This window comes from Archocentrus centrarchus, chromosome 24, assembly GCF_007364275.1.
Source record: "Archocentrus centrarchus isolate MPI-CPG fArcCen1 chromosome 24, fArcCen1, whole genome shotgun sequence".
NCBI classification, from domain to species: Eukaryota; Metazoa; Chordata; class Actinopteri; order Cichliformes; family Cichlidae; genus Archocentrus; species Archocentrus centrarchus.
Window position 1 is genome coordinate 1,323,638 of NC_044369.1, and position 19,463 is coordinate 1,343,100.

At 45.3% G+C, this 19,463-nt stretch overlaps 1 protein-coding gene across 2 annotated transcripts in view; it reads left to right on the plus strand.

Moving 5' to 3' along the window:
- Positions 1–19,463, plus strand: part of LOC115774244 (interphotoreceptor matrix proteoglycan 1-like) — a 62,702-nt gene that overhangs the window by 5,676 nt on the left and 37,563 nt on the right. For both annotated transcript variants that reach the window (XM_030721413.1, XM_030721414.1), the window contains exons 4-9: positions 3,143–3,355; positions 9,627–9,793; positions 11,582–11,619; positions 13,640–13,674; positions 14,209–14,342; positions 16,409–16,558. In XM_030721413.1, coding sequence (XP_030577273.1) covers positions 3,143–3,355; positions 9,627–9,793; positions 11,582–11,619; positions 13,640–13,674; positions 14,209–14,342; positions 16,409–16,558 — 737 coding nt within the window. The remainder of the gene's footprint in view (positions 1–3,142; positions 3,356–9,626; positions 9,794–11,581; positions 11,620–13,639; positions 13,675–14,208; positions 14,343–16,408; positions 16,559–19,463) is intronic.

The window sequence follows — 19,463 nt, forward strand, 5'->3', positions numbered from 1 at the left end:
AGCCCTGACGTCAGTTCAGGAGATGAGGCTGGAGGTGAGGAAGAAGAGGATGACATTTTATTAAGATGCTGGTGGCGTTGGTGTTTTTGCTTGTTTGGTGAAGGGGACCCTTCTCTGAGGATAAAACATAGGTATGAAACTTCATATCTTGAGTGTGAAGGTGCAGACATGAAAATAAATGTCCCTCCACAGCAGGCTAATGCTTATGAGTTTGGTGTACTATGAATATGATCAGTCTCCAGCCATATAGTACGGGGCATAGTATCTGCAATTAGTAGGAAGGGAGATGTAGAAGACGTGAAACAAAAAACTTCCAGAGCTTCTACACGCTGACTCTGGCCTGAATAAGGGACCACTGAGGGAACAAATGTGGGACAGAGGTCTCCTCACATCTCACATATCAGTCATGGGTGAGTGATGGTAGCATTAAACTGCTCTGTTTACATGCTGCTAACATGCTAGTGATGTAGCATCTAAAAGTGCAGCTTTGCTGAGCTAAAACACAGAAACTAGAAATCTGCTGGATATAAAGTGCTCTTTGTTTGTTTACCAGCTTGTAACCATAAAGCTGTGCGTTTCCTTTCAGAGGACATTTTTGATGATGGTATTCTGTAAAAGAATACCATATATACATTGTCAAAAATAAAATAAGTATATACATACAAAAATGAAGATGGTACCCGACGGGTTTTATACCTTGGTCTGATCCTAGAAGGTGTGATCCAAAAAGAGGACGTCTGTATCTTTAAAATAATGACAGTGGCTGTGAAAAAAGTCATTACAAAGAACTGGATGAAAAAAGAGCCACCAAAAGTAAAACACTGGATGGAAATAATGGAAGAAATTTATAAAATGGAGAAACTGACATTCTTGCTGCGACTCAAAATTAAGGGCGCTGGCAGAAATGGACACTATACAACAACACCAATGCATCGGACATATATACTTGAGAACTGTCACCCCAACGTTTGTGCCTGTGTGTGTTTATCTGTAGTTTTTGATTACGTTCTACCCATGTTCCTTTTTTCATTGTTAAAATAAGAAAACCATTAAATAAAGAGTATAAAAAAAAATGAAGATGGTGAATATTGCACTAGTGAATGAATACTGGATATTACACAATATAGGAGTGATAAATATTGTTCAGTATGAATAATATAATATTGCACAGAGATGTGGGTGTTGCACAGTTACAGTGGGTGAGTGTGAGAGTTCAGGGTGGTGATTGCTCTGGTGTAGAAACTGTTCTGGAGTCTGTTTGTTCTGGCTTTGATGCTCCTGTAGCTCCTGCCAGACGGCAGCAGGTCAGAGGTCAAAGCCAGGGTGTGAGCTGTCCTTGATGATGTTCCTGGCTCTGCTGATGCAGCGGGAGGTGTAGATGTCCATCAGGGAGGGGAGAGGGCAGCCAACGATTCTTTGTGCTGTCTTGACTACCCTCTGAAGCCTCCTCCTGTCTGCCTCAGTGCAGCTGCCGTACCATACTGTGATACAGTACGTCAGCAGGCTCTCAATGGATGAGCGGTAGAAGGTCAGCAGCAGGTCTGAGTTATTGTGAAGCGGCCTTGGTGTCAGCGGTTTCTGTTCCACATCGGCTTTAACACAAGAACGATGTGATCCAGGATGTTCAAATTCACATCATAGATGCATCTACTAAAAATCTCAGAGTTCGAATCTTGGCGACCTTAAGGCCCTAAAGGAAAATCATTTTAAATTAATGTGACATGATGCATACAACAGTTCTGAGAGTTTACAGACTTGGTACAAAAACAGACGTCTGTATTTTTGTAGACGAGCCCTTCTTCATCGATTCTGTTCATAACATTTACATGCAGAATTTTTAAGTAGACCGAAGGCGGGCAGAGGGTGTCGGGTTCGTTGGTTACTCGATCTTCATTTTCAGCCAACTGTGAAGCGACTGGGACGAGAAGTAGCACCTTTGAGTCCACAGCTGTGTTCTCAGCCAGAGAAGTGCAGAGTGCACAGTTCAGGTTGGGAACGAGTTGAAGTATCTCGCGGCCTTTGAGCGAGCGAAGGAAGAAGGAGGAAAATGGCACACAGATTGGTGATCTGCAGCAATGTGGATGCTGTACCGGTTTACAGCATCCACAGGGTGTTCTCTGTGACCACAAGCTGGAGATGCAAGCAGCAGAAATGCGCTTCCTCCAAATGGTGGCTGGGCTCTGATTAAAGAGCAACTCCTCCACATCCAAAGGAGCCGGTGCAGGCGGCCTCCTGGGTGAGGCGTTTCAGGCATTTTCTGCTGGGAGGAGACCCTCAAGCAGACCCGGGACACACTGGAGAAATGATGTCCCTCCAGATAGCTTGGGAACGTCTCCGTGTCTCCCTGGTCTCGGCATCTCGGACGAGCAGTGAAATAATGCCTGGATTTTGTTTCTGTTTCTTAGATGACAAAAATAAAAACAAGCATCAATAAAAGAGACGTATTTAAAAAGGCCTGCACCACTTTCACTGCCTCTTAAATAGTTTTTTATTATGAAATGTCAGAAATTAGCTGTCCAGAATATTCAGTTCCTAATGATAAGAAACAGAGAAAATATTAAATGTAAGACCAGCGAATATTTGGGGCTAATTATTGAATTCATATTGCTTTCTGTTGGCTGATCTTCTCTGTCCAGAGGAAGCCTCCTCCTGGGCAGACGGGCGGGGGTGTCACCGTGGTCGTGATGCTGCTCCATCAGTCTGTATCTGACTCGTCACGATGTGTTTGTCTGAAATATCTGGCATCTGTTTATTTACCACAGCAGCGCGCGGCGTTACAGCAGCTGCTGTTTTATCTGTCCTTCGGCTCTGATCCCCCCCCCCCCCCCCCCCCCCCTCCCCCCCGCAGCCTCGCTGCTCTCCTCCTGTTTGTTTTAAGCCTCTTGTAGTACCAGACGGGTGGGGTTTAAAGCCGGCGGCATCGTTTGTGTCGCCAGTGGCAGAAAATGACTCCAAATCCGATTTCAGCTGTTTTCAAATGTTTAAATCTGGTGACACGAGCTGCGCTGCCCTTTGTAGTAAACACCACCCATCTGTTGCTCTAAACAAATGCCAGGGATTTGGACCTGGCCGCGATCTGCTCTGCGGTGACTGTGTTGTGACCCTGAAGTTATTTTTTACCTCCTCTCTTTCGCTGGCTCAGAGGGTGACGGCAGCATGGACTCAGGGGTGAAGATGGAGCCCGTCGGCGCGGTGCGACTGGCGGAGCTGCTCAAGATGTCCGCCCTCGCCAAAGGTTCGGGGTTTGAACGCCGATCCAAGAGGTCGGTGTTTTTACACTCCGGCGTGAGAATCTGCCCCCAGGAGACCATCAGTGAGGTGATCGCCAGCCACCGGGCGTACTACCAGCTCAGAGGTACAGCTTATACTACTACACTTCTAGAGACAGTAATACCCCCCCCCAGTGAGTGCTGTAGGTACTGTTGTATTTATACTTCTTATCTTTGCCCCTTTTCTGCTCGTAAATCTACAAAGAACACCTCAGAGATGCACCAAAATGTCCAGTATTGATATCATTTAAAGTCCTACAAATGAGATTCAGTACTCGGCAGCCATCTTGGAAACACCTTATTTTGAAGCTCCTGAGTCAATGAGTGGGGAGAGAAGCTCAGCCATGTTTGAAATCACCAGCTGAATATAAGGTTTGGTGAACCCGCACCAAAATGAAGTTTAGAAAGATTGTGATTTTAGGGGGTGTCGGGGGTAAATTCAAAGAAAAACTGTGGAGTGAAGTGAAAGTGAAGCTTTTCATAAACATTAATGCGGAAAAGCTCGTTTGGAAAGATCATCTCAAATCTCCAAATTTAACTCTCACGCCCTCACTGCTCATCTTGGATTAGTTTAGTGTCTTTGTGTCGTTATCAGATCAAATATGCGGCTCCAAAGCTGCAGATTTTTATTATTGGTGAAATGTTTTCGAGTCTGAACTTTAATCCCCTTAAATTTAGCTTCCCTGTGCCTGCAGAACACCTGCAGAACACCTGCAACACGAGAAGACAGAGCAGAGTGAGAGGTCCAACTCTGGACCTGTTGGAGGACATCTTTAAGGGATGAAGCCAAATGTATAAAATCTGTTTTTTAAAACAGAGGAGGGAAGAAAACGGGGGGGAGGGGGGGGGGGGTAGACACAGGTACGTGATCCGCTCTCGAGTCAGCTGACCCGTCAGCACAGCCGCCGAGGAGCGATGAAGTGAGTCACAGACGTGAGTCATTCGCCTCCTCCGCACGGCTTCTTGGAGAAAAGTGCCGAGCTGTGCAGCTTCTTCCAGCACAGGAGGAGAAGCGCGGCACTCGTACCTGCACAGCCAAAGAGTATCAGGCAGGACTGTGTGACGGGTCCCAGCTAGCTGCCGATCATTCACACGGCTTCATCGGGGAGGGGTCTGACTCACAGGGAGCCCGAATACCCTCATGAAGAACTTTCTTTGTCCTCAGGAAACGTCTGCAGCAGGCGCGGCGTTTTCCACTCGCTTTTTCTTGAGCTTTATAGAAAATGCCGTGAGTTTAAGGAAGCAAAACTCATGAGGACTTAGGAAAAGGGAACTGCAGGATTAGGAAGATCTGACTCCTGGTCTGCTGTGGTTTAACCGCAGCATACTGACGATGCACTACAACAGGGATCCTCAACTCCAGGCCTCGAGGGCCGGTGTCCTGCAGGTTTTAGATGTGTCTCTGCTTCAACACACCTGAGTCAAATATAGAAGTCATTAGCAGGACTCTGGAGAACTTGACTGCATACTGAGGAGGTAATTCAGCCATTTGATTCAGGTGTGTTGGATCAGGGACACATCTAAAAGCTGCAGGACACCGGCCCTCGAGGCCTGGATGTGAGGACCCCTGCACCACAATAAGCTCCTCACAGACACCTCATGTGTTCTTTGTGTGTGCAGGCTGTACAAACATGCACAACAGGGTGAAAAATATCACTGCACAAAAGAAAACAGATTATCAGGCCCTCTTCCTGCTGAAGGACACTCCTGGTTTTAACGAGGCTTTCTGATGATAATCATAATCCTGTCAGTACAGCAACGCCCCGAATGGGGACAGAACCAAAGCAACCTCCACTTTAACAAAGCTCATCATCTTCATCCATGGAGGTCTTTTCTTCACACAGTGAAAGAAGAAGCTTGATAACCAGCACATTTAAATAAAAACAGAGTTCAGCTGTGGGTTTAACAGCCTGTTGTTGAAGGTTCAAAACAGATCAGCAGGTTACGGCGTGAATGGAAAACAGGCTGCTGTCTGCCCATCAGTCAGTCATGTTGATCCGTTGTTTTTGTCGATGGTCGCCATAAGTTGTAGGACGGCATCTCCTTTCCTTTCACAAAGGATGCTCTGGTGCATCCTCTGCTGAAGGAGGTAATAAAGGAAGCACTGAAGCACCTCTCCTTCCGGTTCACCTCACTCGGTTAGAAAGAAAAACTGTCCTAAATGAACTGAAGGTTTAGCATAATTCAGTTTGCAGTAGTTCTGTCCATTGATGCACTGCAGCAATGAAGTGATATTTTGCACCAGTGGTTCTCTTTATATGACCTGAAACAACACGATAAGAGTGGGCTGAGGTTTCACCACAGCAGAAACACGTCAGCAGCATCCACGGTCACGTTAAGTGTCGACACCCAGAGAGGACCTTAAAGCAGGACGCAGGGTACAACTGGTACCAGTAACTGGTTCTTCTGTAGTGCTTTTCTACGCTGGGCGCTCAAAGCACTTATACAACACATTCACCCCCATTCATACAAGCACTTCAATGATGAACTAAGCTAAGTGCTTTTATTATCTAACATTCACACACATTCACACTCCAACGCTTGCAAGGATACACTGGCATGCAGCCTGGAACAGCCAGGAATTGAACCGCTGACCTTCTGCTCAGTAGGTGACCTGCTCTACCTCCTGAGGTACAGCCACCCCTGCAGCAGTCAAGGATGCGCTGGAGAAATGGGGACGGAGCGGCGGTTCAGGGAATCCTGGACGAGCAGATCAGTCCACTAGAGATAGCTCAGAGTGGGTGAGAATAGAAACCAAGGCTGACTGTGTGTGTTGGGGTGGGGGGGGGTAAGGGAGGAGGCTGGTCGAGGCTGAGAGGACAAGCAGGGATTAGAGCTAAAATGCACGTTCTTACTCGTTCACACGCTCACGCTGATGGATGCGTGGGATTGGGGGAAACTCGGGATTCAGGATGTTGTCCAAGGATGCTTTGACATGCAGGTTGGAGGAGCCAGGGATCGAAAAACTGAAAACTGTGTGCAAGGAAAGTGAGGCAGAAGTGTGTGTGTGCAGGTCTGAACTGCAGTCCTAACACATAAATGAGATAAAGTAAATGTCCGGTTTGGAGGTGTCTTATTTGCATATTGAGACATTTCTTTGCTTCTGTTTAATTACAGCAGATCCCATTAATTTTCAGCGACTGTTTAAATGATTTATTAATCTTCCTCTCAGAGTTCATGAGTCACGCCGTCCGCCTCGATCATTTCTCTGCTGCCGTTTTCAAACTCCTCCTCCCTCCGCCGCTCTCTGCTGCCACTTCAGATCGATGGCGCCCTCCTCCAGTCTCCATCAGAGCTCCCGCTACACGTCACATCGATCCACATCATTCTTCGCCTCCCGCCCCACACCATCAGCGTCCAGACCCCCGCGGGGAGCATTGCTGTGCGCCTCATGCCATAAGTACCCCCTAAAAATAATTAAATGGAGTCTAAAGGCCAAAAACTATTCACATATTTCAGCTTTTCCTTCATTGTGCTCACAGCTTGTCTAATAAATCGTGCACTCTTTAAGCCTCGATGTCTTTAAATCACTCCTGACTGAGCTGCTCCTGAAATGAGAAATGAAACTGTTTGTGTTTAAATGTGTTTGGCTTCGGGCTCCATGTGTGTTTGTCTGGATATTTTCCCACAGCAGCAAAGAGAAAAGGGCCGAAGCAGCTGCCGATAAAACTTCAATCTCATAAACAAAGAGAAATTAATATTTTCGGGTGTTCGGTGAGAGTTTCACTCGTGTTCTTCCTTCGGTTATAAGTCACAGTTTTATTACTGGTTCCCAGGAGCTCCTACTCACAGGAAGTCATATTAAATATGTATTCATGTTCAGCCCGTGTGTGCACAGTGTTTGTAGCCTGCAGAGCTTCGTGCTGTGCTCACGTTCCTCTTTGCACACACTGTAAATGTCAGACAGATCTTGTACGCGGGATGAAACTCGCTCTGACGGCTTCATTCTGTTTCACACGTTCACCTTTTGGCCGCACCGATTCCTGCGTTATCGTATCGTTTGATCTCATATCCTCGTCTAACATGGACTTTATTGTCCGACTGGTTTGGAGAGGATGGGCTCAAAGCCTCGTGTTGTATTGGAAATACTGAAGGCTTCGATCTGACCTGTTAAAGTGAAGATCATCCTGCTTTGCTCACAGCTCCTGCTGCTTTCACATGATGGGACTTCTTTAAACCTTCAGGTATCCACATCGATTCCCAGCCCGACCGGGCAGAAGACGATGGTGCTTTTCAGTCAGACAAAGCAGGAAGTACTGATCAGTAATAATTATAATTACTGCAGTTTTGCTTACTAAATATGAACAACAGCTTTCCAGCCATCGTCTCTGTGGCAGCGTTCTCAGGTGAGCTCAGTCAGGTGAACTTCAGTGGACCACAGAGTGAGAGGTCAGCAGCCAGGTCTCTCTCTGAGACTTTCTTGCTCTGACTGTAGGTTTGAATTTTTTTAGGTCGTTTGGTGTTTGTAGTTTACTGATCTTTGTTTTCTTGAGCCTTTTTGAATCTTTAGTTATAATAATAACGTCTCCCTCAGTATTTCCTGTCTTATCCTCTTGTGTTCACTCTCCCAGCTTACTGTTTTATTTTGATAGTACTTGTCTCTAGTGTCCTGTGTTTAGTTTTACTTCCTCTTCCTGTCTCACTGTCACCTGCTTCTTGTTACTCTAGTCCTGTCTTCCCCCCAGTCTGTGTCCCAGCACCTGTTTCATGTTTCCAGCCTGTTTTGGATTCTCTTTCCTTTTCTGGTGGACTTTGCTTTGACGGCTTTCTTTGGTTTAGTTCTCTTGTCTCCACATGTCTGCATTTGGGTTCGAACGTCTTCACTTCATGACATAAACTGGACGTCATGATGTCACTGGACGCAAGTGTTGGATGTCCTCCTTGGACTTTCTTGCAAAGGGAAGTTTGCATTGAAGTTTTTTTTTTAATCGTTTTATGGTTTGAAACACGTATAAGCAGCAGAAGATGGATACAGGGTGGAAACAGTCTCACTGTGCCCTCCTCCTCAGCTGTTTGATGGAGACTCCGACTCTGCTGCACCGTGGAGTCATACAAATCCCTTTGGAGGTGGAGAGCTGATAGTTTTTTTTTTGTTTTTTTTTTCATTTTTTGGCCACAGTGGCTTTTTGTGACAGTGGAGAGAGACAGGAAATGGGGGAAAGATACAGGGGAAGACACGCGGGCAAATCGGCGCCGGGCCGCCGCAACGCGACGTGTATATGTGGTCGCCGGCTTCACCACTAAGCCACCCAGGCGCCCGAGAGCTGATAGATTTAACTGTGGGACTCATTTAAATTCATGCAACAAATGAGACAGAACAAATGCATTTCCATATGGATCTGTGGATGTGCATAAACGGATTAAGTGTTGTTTATATTTAAAACAGGCTCCAGTAATGCCAGTCTGCAGGTGGATGTTGTTGTGGCCTAATCACAAACACACACACACACACACATGCATTTGTTTCTTTATCTCAGGGATGTCACATTTGTGGCTGGAAACAACATCGACATCCATCAGCGCAGTTTTCTCTCATCATACCTCAGACAGGTTTAAAAGTACAGATCAGACTGGAAAAAGTGAGACACCTCATAGATGTTGTTCCAAGGACTTCACTGATGCACAGTGAGCTGCAGCCCCAGACTGCCCCCCCCCCCCCAGAGAAAACCTGTTGAAAAGATGACTTTGTCAAACAACTGGGCAACATTAATATTTGATTAAAGAGTGAGCGGTGAAAAGCTGTCTGCTCAGGTTGTTGAAAGGATGCCTTGATCTAAACATCAATGTCCACCTCGGACACTCCTCAGATGACCACAGACATCGCTGACCACCACTGACCACCACAGACCACCACAGACAGACGTATTTAATATGTAGATATGCAGAAAGGACATATGAAGGTTTTTTTATTTAAAAAAAAATGTCTTTCTGTAATATTAGTTTATAAACCTGGAGTGGATGTTAAAAAACTTGAGATATGTCTGCATTATTGTAGCAAGTGTGATATAACCATCTAAAACCTTAGGTTAAGTCTATAACAGAGTGAAAAGATGACTTTTAACCAACATCCATAGATATCTGGGTTGGGGGGGTCAGTCAGGTTTTTCCCTGTGTGCTAAAAATACCTTTGCATCCTGCACCAAAAAATGAAGTTTCTTCCTCGTGTCTAAGCTTCTCTCTGATTGGCTCTGACAGTCTTAGAAATCAGCTGCAGACAGCAGAGGAAACACTGAGGTGTGAATCTGTCACAGGCTCCTTTCCTACAGCGTGGAGCAGGTTGTCGGTTGGTGATGGAGCTCCACGGAGCAGCAGCAGCAGTGTATTTGGTGCTGAGTGTGTGTGTGTGTGTTTGGTCAGTTTGGCAGGAGGCTGTATGGGAGGCGTTCAGGATCTTCTTCGACAGGATCCCGGGGACGGCCGAGTACCAGCGATGGGTTCACACGTGCCAGCACGAGTCGCTCTGCATCTCTGACCTCGCCAAGAACTTCAGCAGCTCTGAGGAGCACATGAGCATGATTGAGCGGGTAAGAGCGCCACAGCGGGCTGCAGAGATCACACACACACACACACACACACACAGACAGAAGAAGAACACAAACATCAAAGCTAGCCGTTCATGGTTTTTCTGGGTATATTGAAGAGGTAGTTTAACCGTCAGTCATGTGCTGCTCAGAGGATGTGAGTCGCAGAGAACTGGAGTAAAATTAAAGTGTCCTCCTCATCTTTAATTGATCAGGAGCCTTTCGTTAATCCAGCGGTGATACTGAGACTCATCATAATCAAACTGAGATGCTGAAGACTTCAGAGTGTTTGACTCCATAAAGAAGTCATTAAACCTCTGAAACAAACAAGAATAAACCTGAGTCATCACTGACGCCATGGGCAGTGATATTAAATATATTAAATATAGATTCTTGTACAGGACGATAATTTCTTTGCCAGCTCGATGAGTTTGGGTCCTTTTTCTCACCAAATCCTGTGACTGTCGCTCTCAACGTTGTTTTGTCGTTAATAAATTTTATGATGTTTAAAATCATTAAAGTTTCAGTATGAGACGCAGCTCCTTCCACGAATCACTGACCTTCGGTGCTTTTTGTCGTCGGTCTGGCGCCGCGTCGGCTTTTGTGCTGCAGGAGAACGAGTGAGCGAGCGGAGGCCGGAGGCGGCGGCGTTACACCGACGTTGCCGTGGTTACAGCGCTGTGCACCCCTCGCTTAAATTTTGCTTCCAGGGAGCCCGGAAAGCCCGCCTCCTCTGGAGCATCAGATCTCCGGCTTTTTCAGACCCGGTCCTCAGACCTGTGATGTTTGTCTGTTAGCCACCTGACGCCGAGTCACCGGAGCCTGAAAAAGGACGAAGCAGTTTGGAGTTGTGTCTTTAGGCTCTTTGTCACATCGTTTGTTCCCATTTCTTTATCTGAATCTATGAAAACACGTTTGAGCTGTTGGCTGAGAACACGTCTCAGTGAGCAGCGTGACCTTAAATGAACCCAGGAAAGTGGAAACAGCACCGTGCTGATGGGCCTCTGTCTGCTTTTTTTTTAATTTTAGTTTATTTTTATTCATTTTAAGGTGTTCTTTATTTTCAAAGTGTGAGATGTTCAGAAGTGTGCAGTAATAAAACATGCAGCAGAGCCTCCTGAGGACTTAACCTGTTTTTATTTCACTGCAGTTTTTCCTAAAGTCCAGCGTTTATATTCAAATGTTTTCACCACAGTGACTTAATTAATTTGTTAATTTATGGCGGTTCTTTGTTGTGTTTATCAGCTGCATGTTTGCTGCTGGAGGCTCGGTTTCTGTGACCTTCCCAGCATGCATTGCTCTCTGTAAACCATCCACATGCTTCACTGCAGGAAGGCCTGTTGCAGTTTGCTGGCCAGCGGTCGTGTTGTAAACCTGTCAGCAAACATTTGTCACTGCAGCATCTGTCCTGTCTGTGAAGTCGACACATTAACAGCATGAAGATAAAAAAAATGTGGAGATTTATGTCAAATCCTTCCTCTTAAACCGGAGGAGAAAAGAGCTGCTTTAGCATCACATGCTCACTGGTGGGCATGTCAGCGAGCTGGACGTTTGAAACATTCATTAACATCCAGACTCGTGTTTTAAAAAATGATACTGTGGAGATTTAATAAGTTTAATGTCCAGAAACTTCAGGGACAGCTGCAGCTCAGTGAAGGTTTAAACCACAAGAGGGGCTTTCACATGAAGCCAAGTCCTCGGTGTAACAGCAGATCAAATATTCAGCTGCACACGAGTTAAATGAAGTGGAGTAAAACTGAACCATTGTTCTGCTTTTTGATTGGTTTGCAGAGGATGAACCGGCTGAGAGATCGGCGGCCTCCGTCACGGTAAGAGCTGACCGATGATTCCCGTTCTCGCTGTGCTTCTCCGACTGCATGTGTACAGATAACAAAGCCATTAACAGTGTGTGTGAGGGTGTGACCCAGCAGGAGCCCAGAAATCAAACAGATGATGTGAGGAGGAGTGAATATCAGCTATACAATAAATGCTTTATGGAGCTGTGATGAAAAAGCTTTGGCAGCCTAACTATGAGGATGTGTAGTTTGGTGCCACAGTCACCACTAAAGCTCACATTTTTAATGTGGTTAATAAGACGGTGGGAAAGATGGCGGCTGCAGCCGCACCCCTCGCTCCCCGGGGGTGTTTCAGAGGTCTTAACTCGCCGTCCTGCCGCGTGTCGAACTCTTTGTGTGAGCATAACTGTTAGAAATATTCACTCATCCCTTTGAAACTTAACAATGAGCACTGCTCACAAAGCTATCAGCTGTTTACAGGAGCTGGAAACCGAACCACCAATAAATTACTTTTACTTTTTAATTCAGACACATGGAAGTACAGATTCAGACAGCTGGGTGGACGGACTCCTGCTGGTGCTCTTGTCCGATGTCACTTTAATAAGTCCTTCAAAATAATCATATTTATGGCACTTTCAGGAGAAAATGACTGCCACGGCACGACCCCCGATGCTTGTAATAAACTTTGGTCTGTTTTTGCAGGGTTGGGATCATCCGACCCTCCAAACACGGCTGCATGAGCACTGTGCTCCCAAAAGAAACCCTACATTAAAGGGTTAAATGGAGGGCCATGTGGATGGAGAGGAGCTGGGATTTATTTCCCAACACTTTCCTACTTCCTAAGTGCACAATCATATGCATCATAACAATAACTCTGATTGCCTGCTCCTGCATATATGCACACAATCAGAGTCCTTTCTAGTCTATAAAATGCTCGTTGGCTCTTAATTTGAAACAGTTTGGATTTGGAAGTTTGGAGCAGATTATTGCAGGAAGCAGAGCTTCCTACCAAAAACCAAAGGGCTCAAAATAAAGGCATGTTATCTATGAGCTAAGGACTCGAATGGAACAATGAGGGATAATCATGAATATGTTTATCCTTGTGAATATGAAATTGTGAGCACCACATTTATTTGCAGTGAATTAACTGATTCATATTTCAGGCAGAAACGTGTGTGTGTGTTTGTAGCTGGCAGGTTTGTGTGTGTTTGTAAATGTGGGTGAAGTCGTTTCCCTCTGTTAATCAGTGCGTCATTATTTCTGATCTTCCATGAATGAATGAATACAAAGTAACGTGCGTGTTGTTGGGAAAGAGAAGTTTATTACTCTGATTCATCATTTCATTCTCTGATGTGCGAGTCTGCGCTGCGGTGCGTTCTGCTGCTCCGCATCAAAGATGGATGAAGCCGTGATGAGTCGAGTGCGGCTCTTATTAGAAGTACAAGGCGGGTTATGCAAGATTCATTCAACGTGATTAAAAAACATTTTTTTTTTTACCTTGCAGGGTTTTAATATTTTATCTGCGCTGAGTGTTCTCTGCTAAACATTTGGGACTTTGGCAGAAGCGCTTCTTTTCTTTTAAAGCCGGTCTTAGAGAGTCCGGGCGGTGCTTTTTAAAGAGTTTTTGTTGAGGTGGCTTTTAGATGGGAGACACAGGCTTAAAAATCAGCACTCTATTAGGTATTCTCCCAGCACGGCCACGTTTAACCTAAATAGATGTGTGCAGCCCTTCACCTGAAGCCAGACACAGTTCACGCAAACTGAGTTCAGTGTGTTCACACTAAACACACAACAAAGCTCCAGCCTGTGTTAAAAAAACACTCAATGGAGGGTTTTATGGGAACTCACAAATATTCATGTCAGTTTGCTTTTTTGGCGTAGACGTGAAAATTTAGATTTATGGGTTAGGGTTTTGACTCACATGGAGCACTTGTACATACGCCGGCCTCATTATTTGAACCTGTTTAATACAAGCGTCCATCAGTGGAACAGGAAATAAGGGAAAGCAGAAGAAGTCTTTATGTTTAAGCTGTGTTTGTTTCTCTTTGTGCAGCGATGCTGCGACGCCGACGCTCCCGGAGATAACAGGTAGGACATTTTAAGACGACCTCATCTGTTTGTACACTGTTGTTGTGACTTGTTAAAATGTTAACTGGCCGCACCCAGTCTATTTTCAGGGATTCCCTCACACACCCAAAATAAATAAACAAAAAAATAAATAAATAAAGTTACAGTAAATGTAAACACTACATATACACATAAACTAAAAAAACACAATCCTCCCAATAGTCCTTCTCTGATACACAACTTACATTTGGAAGCACTACGTACGTCCCATGGACGGGACGGGGCCAGTCAAAAGGTTAATGTTAGCATTAAAGTCTTATCACATCGTGGACCCGTAAATGTTTTTGTGTATTAAATGGATTCTTGTACAGCATTTGTGTACTGTAATATGTACAGTAACCAGCAGGTGGCGTGCTGTAGATCTATTGTTGCTGTTGCGCTCAGATTATTTTTGTTAGAGCCTTTGTGTCCTGACAGGTATGAAGACGGGCTGCTGCTCTGAGATCAGCAGCTTCAGTCTAGTCTGAGATTAACGACGTTCTCGTCTCTCTTCAGGTCCTGAGGCTCAGACCGACACCCCGTCAGCGCCCCCGGTGCTCGTCACCAGCACTGCCGTCCTCTTCAGCTCCACGAGTGCCTCTCCAAGCCCCGCCCCCATTGTGACCCACCCTGCCAAGGAGCTTGAAGAGGTACAGACGAGCCCTTGCATTCATATTTGAGGTATTAAGCCGGCGCTCTTATCTACAGCAGCAAGCTGAAGGAGGCAGGAGCTCGAGTGTCTGACAGGCTGAAAATGTCACACTGGAGCTCTCATGAAATTATACATCAGTTAATTTCTGCATTATGTCCCTCTGTCCTCTCTTACTCTGTAATAACCTGTAAGTAACTGTTTTCTAGCTGCTCTGCACTTGACACTGTTTTTCCTTCATGCAGTCATGTGAAAAACTGAGTACACCTGAGATTCAGTCTCTCACATCATTGTCTTCACGCCCCTTCACAGCGTAGCTTCAGCTCAGTGAGGTTTGCAGCATTCATTCCTGCACAGCTCTCTGAAGGTCCCAGCTCAGCACTGAGTCGGGCTGAGGGCCGCTGCAGCTCCTTCATTCTTGCTGCTGTGCTTGGATCGTCGTCCTGTTGGTGGCCCAGTTTGGACCACGCGGCAGCTGTCAGACCGATGGCCTCACATTTAGAATACTTTGGTGTACAGAGGAGATTGTGGTTGACTCACTGACTGCCAGGTGCCCAAATCCTCCGCCCTCCACCACCGTACTGGTCTGAGGTGTTTGTGGCATTATGGACAAACAGATCCAAATCAATCTAACCAACACCTGAGTTACGCCAGCAGCAGATGTTGTAGTCCTGCTGTGGCAGACACACCCAGATTACCCTGGAGGGATCATAATCCCCTCTAGCCTCAGTGGTGTCTCCTACTCAAACTTCTCTTCAGTAGCTATTAGTTATATCAACTCCGCTCAGAGTGCTTGGATTGATTATCAGGTGGTCCTGTTTAAAGTCTCCAGAGTCGCAGCATCTTTTTGGGGGGTTGGGTACCAGCATCCAGGGTAGTCGGGTCTTCTCTGATGCACAGACTCTGCTCGTGCTTCCTTTACTTTTCCTTTGAGTTCTTTGTGAGCTGCATGTCGAGGTTTTTGGATAATGATCAGCCGATCAGATTATCAGAGGCACAAACTCAGCAGCAAACTTCAGTTTACACTTCAGCCGCATGTTTATTGATGAGAAAGTCCACAGCACTTTATAGGCATATGATTTCCTTTAAGCTCATTTAAGTGAAATGTTTGCTAAGAAAAACACAACCTGTCCTTTTTTTCCTGCATTAAATTGACTTTTTCATTTCATAGAAGTTCCTTTTGAAAGCATATTAAAGTGACTATAAATCAGTGAAAACCAGCATTTTATTCTTCCAGTAACTTTGGGGAACCTAAAGCCTGCAGCTGTTTGTTAAAGCGAAGGATCATGTGACGCTCACAGCTTTCAGACCGCGGGTTTTCCTGCTGCACAGCCGGGTCTGCTCCTGCACTGAAGTTGGGTTTGCACGATGCAGCAGCAGCAGCCGGCCGCCTCACGCCTCCTCTCAGATAATTACTGCTTTCTGCTGCCCGGCGCTGTGACTGATCTGCAGTGAAGGAGTTCTGCTGAGGAGAAAAAGCCTCGACTGATGGTTGACATTGAATTCCTTTGAAGGCGTTTCGCTGCTGCTGAGTGCTCTCTGAAATTACCTGCACAATGTGGTCATTACTGCTTTCACTACATATAGAAATGTTGAATATACAGGAAGCACCGAACAGTCTGACTGATGTGTGGACCAGCAGGGATCCTGTGCTGCAGGTTGAAAACACATGCACCTTCCTGCCTTATTCAGAGAGACGTTTTTGGATCTTCATTGTCCTCCTGTGGTTTCCTGTTAGTTTGGGTGATACGTGAAAACTTTCTAAACCCGCCATCATCAGCTTCTGATATGAATCATCAAGAGAGACTCATATTTTTCACTCCAGCTAAAGCTGTAAGGCGGGTAGTTCCCATCATAGTTTCTGCTCTCGGGTATGTTTGGATTTTCGTTAGGCGCTGAGTCGTCTGCACTCAGTCACGGTTTGCTTCCTCCTTGATATCAGTTTCCATTTATATGGAAGTGCAGACCAAAAGGTTAAATTGTAACAAAGGGACACACATGGTCACAGCAGTACAAATCACAGTGTGACGGCATTCAGACCGACTCTCGTTTGTCTCTTTGTCGAAGGACTCGGAGCTTCCTAACGTGGTCCCTGAGAATCCGGTGGAGCAGATCGTGGAGTTCAGCATCAACCTGGTGGATCCGGGTTACAGAGAGCTGCTGGACGACCCAGATTCCCCCCAGTACATCGACCTGGCACAGCACCTGCAGGACCAGGTGAGACTTCCTGATTTCTTTTGTTCTGTCTTCTGCTAATGAACAATTAAAAAAAAACAGCTTCACTAAACGGGAAAATTAGCCTCAGCTAGTTTCATTTCCACTTTACCAGAGACAAAATGTGTTTTATTTTGAAAGGCTTTGTAGTAACTGTAGTTGAGGGATAATGGCCAGTTAAAGAATTTAATTACTGAAGAGGGTGTAAGCTCAGTGAGGACGACGACGACGATGATGATGATGATGATGATGTGGAGATTAATTTAACTGAGCTTCATTGATATACACGTTAGGGCTGCAACTAACGACTATTTTGATAGTCGATTAGTCATCGACTATTGAAAGGATTAGTCGACTAGTCGGATTATGAATTGCATAATTATGAAATGGCACTTATTTAGCTATCAGCTTTTACATTTAGCATTAGGTTATTTAAAATGTGGTAGTAACACATACTTTATTCAAAACCTTTAATCAGGTTTGCTGCTGATATGACTAACGGTCCATTTTTCCAACCATAAAAAAATATATAGTACTTTTTTGTCCCTGTAAAACAAAGTTTGCACAGTTTTACCAGTATCCCCCATCACTAAACGTGCAGCTGAATGCTATCCAAACTTTAACTCTGACGTCGTTTCTGGGTCCAAATGATTCTAAATAAACAGCAACGGTATAACCCAGGGGTCGGCAACCTGCGACTCCGGAGCCGCATGCGGCTCATCCAGGCTTAATGTGCGGCTCTGCGGGTCGTGGGAGTAAATTATCAGTATCCAGTTGAAGTGCATTTTGTTTTTCTCAGTTCGGTTTTTGTTGTAGTTTTAAATTGGAACATTAGTGTGATCTTGAAATATTAAAATAAAATCATTTTACTTATTTATTTTAGTTTCTCAATATATGCGTCACTCGCGGTAACCTATACCGGCTTCCGGTAGCGGCTACCGGCTTCCGCTATTATTTGCGGCTTTTCCGTGTAAACCGGGTTCAAATGGCTCCGGATTACGGGTTGCCGACCCCTGGTATAACCAATGACTGGTCACTATTAAAGATGATTCTAACATACCTTATCAACTGCAGCTATTTCCGCTTCTCTTTTTATCATCAGTAAAATCACACCTGAGTGTGTTTTTTTCGAGTTATAGCAACCAGGGACACAGCATTGCGGCAACTTGATCACGTGACAGTTTGGACCAGGAAATGGAATTCTACGTCATCACTTAACAGCCGGATTGCGCATGTGTGAAGCTCGCCAGAGAAAGACGGACAGGAAGATGTCTCACTACGTAAAAAAAAAAAATCACCAGTAATAATAAACGACTATTGTCGACAATTAAATTCGTCGTCGACTATTTTTATTGTCGATTATTGTCGACTATGTTGACTAATCGTTGCAGCCCTAATACACGTGCAGAACAGCCATCCAGGTGTTTTTGTGCAGAAGCTGAGTAAAGCTGCACCGAGCAGGTGAGCAGGGCAGGAAGTCAGAAACAGGAACATCTAGGCAGTTTTCAAAATAAAAGACCCTGACAGACTAAACACTTCTTTTCTGGCATCTTCGCCGTCAGTGGAAGTTGAATCGCTTGCTTCAGAGTTGGGATATGTTTAGCTCCACCCACTGGATGTCGCTAATGGCTGCAGTCGCTAAATTTCACGATATCTGGTCATCAGATTGCTGCTACGTCTCGTCTTCTGTTTTATGTTAAGTCAGCAGACTAGCCAATCAGATCGTTCTGCACTGACGTCCTCTTATAAGCAAACCTCGCAGCCTGGCAGCCGTCAAATGTCTCAGGCCATATTTGGGCATTTATTTTGGAGAGTTATCATGTCGCTGCCTTAAGAGAGCGAGCATTAATTAAGGCTTAATAAATGATGTTCGATGCTCAGTGCATCATAACGTAATAACTTATGATGCTTGTTTCTGTTCTTCAGTGTCACAGACTTCAACCTGGTGCGGTTTATTTCAGCTGTGATATGATTGAGGTGTCCTGTGATACTCAGGGTTAGGGTTGGGGGTGCTGCAGATGTGTTTTAAATGTTTTTCTGCTGATGCCTCAAAAATGCAGGAAAAATAATTAAAAAGCGCCAGATTTCAATCCATCCCTACAAACTTCAGGGGTCTGTAATTCTGCAATCACTCAAAGTCTGAAAGGAACACTGTGGCACAGTTAAAGATGCTGAATACTGTTTAAAAAAAAAAATCAGCTGATTCAGGTGGGAGTCACTGATTGGCTCCTTCTCGGGTCTCTTTCTTTGGAGCGTCCGTATATTTTTGGTGAACTCTGCTCGGCTTTAAATCCTCGTCTTGCACGTATGAAAAAGGAACAAAAGAATTAAATCAAATTAGTGTTCATCGCTGCCTCAGCCTTAACTTTCAATCAGAAAACAGTTTTTTTTTAACCAGCGAGTTTCCATGAGAATCTGCTCTCCTGCCCTCCTCTTCCTCCTCCTCTTTCTTGGTGTCACCACCTTCTCTATCAGCAGCTGCCAGCGTCTGTCCGGCCGTCTGTGCCGGCGCTGCTGGCTCAGGCTGATAGTGAAGAAGCTTACGCCACAGGGCAGTAAGGTCAGGGTTCAGAGAAAGGGAGAAGATTACCCACAGTCCACTCTTCCTACGAGTGTTTTCCTTTTGTCGAGCTCCTCGCTGCGAGTCCCATGCTGAGAAATCAAAGTTATTTCCTCTGTCTCGGGCTCTAAAAAGGGCGGCTGGATCCTTCAGAGTCGCACGCCACGCGCAGCAGGATGTTGCCTGATGGAGCTCTTAAAGACGATTATGTCATAAGAGTGTCCAGGTGCTTAACTCGCCCAAAGATAGATATGAATGGACCTTCCCATTCATGCGGGGTTTTTGCGTGCTGAGACATCGGCGGCTTATTAACGAGCTCCTGTTTGGCGGCTCAGAGTTAATTACGTT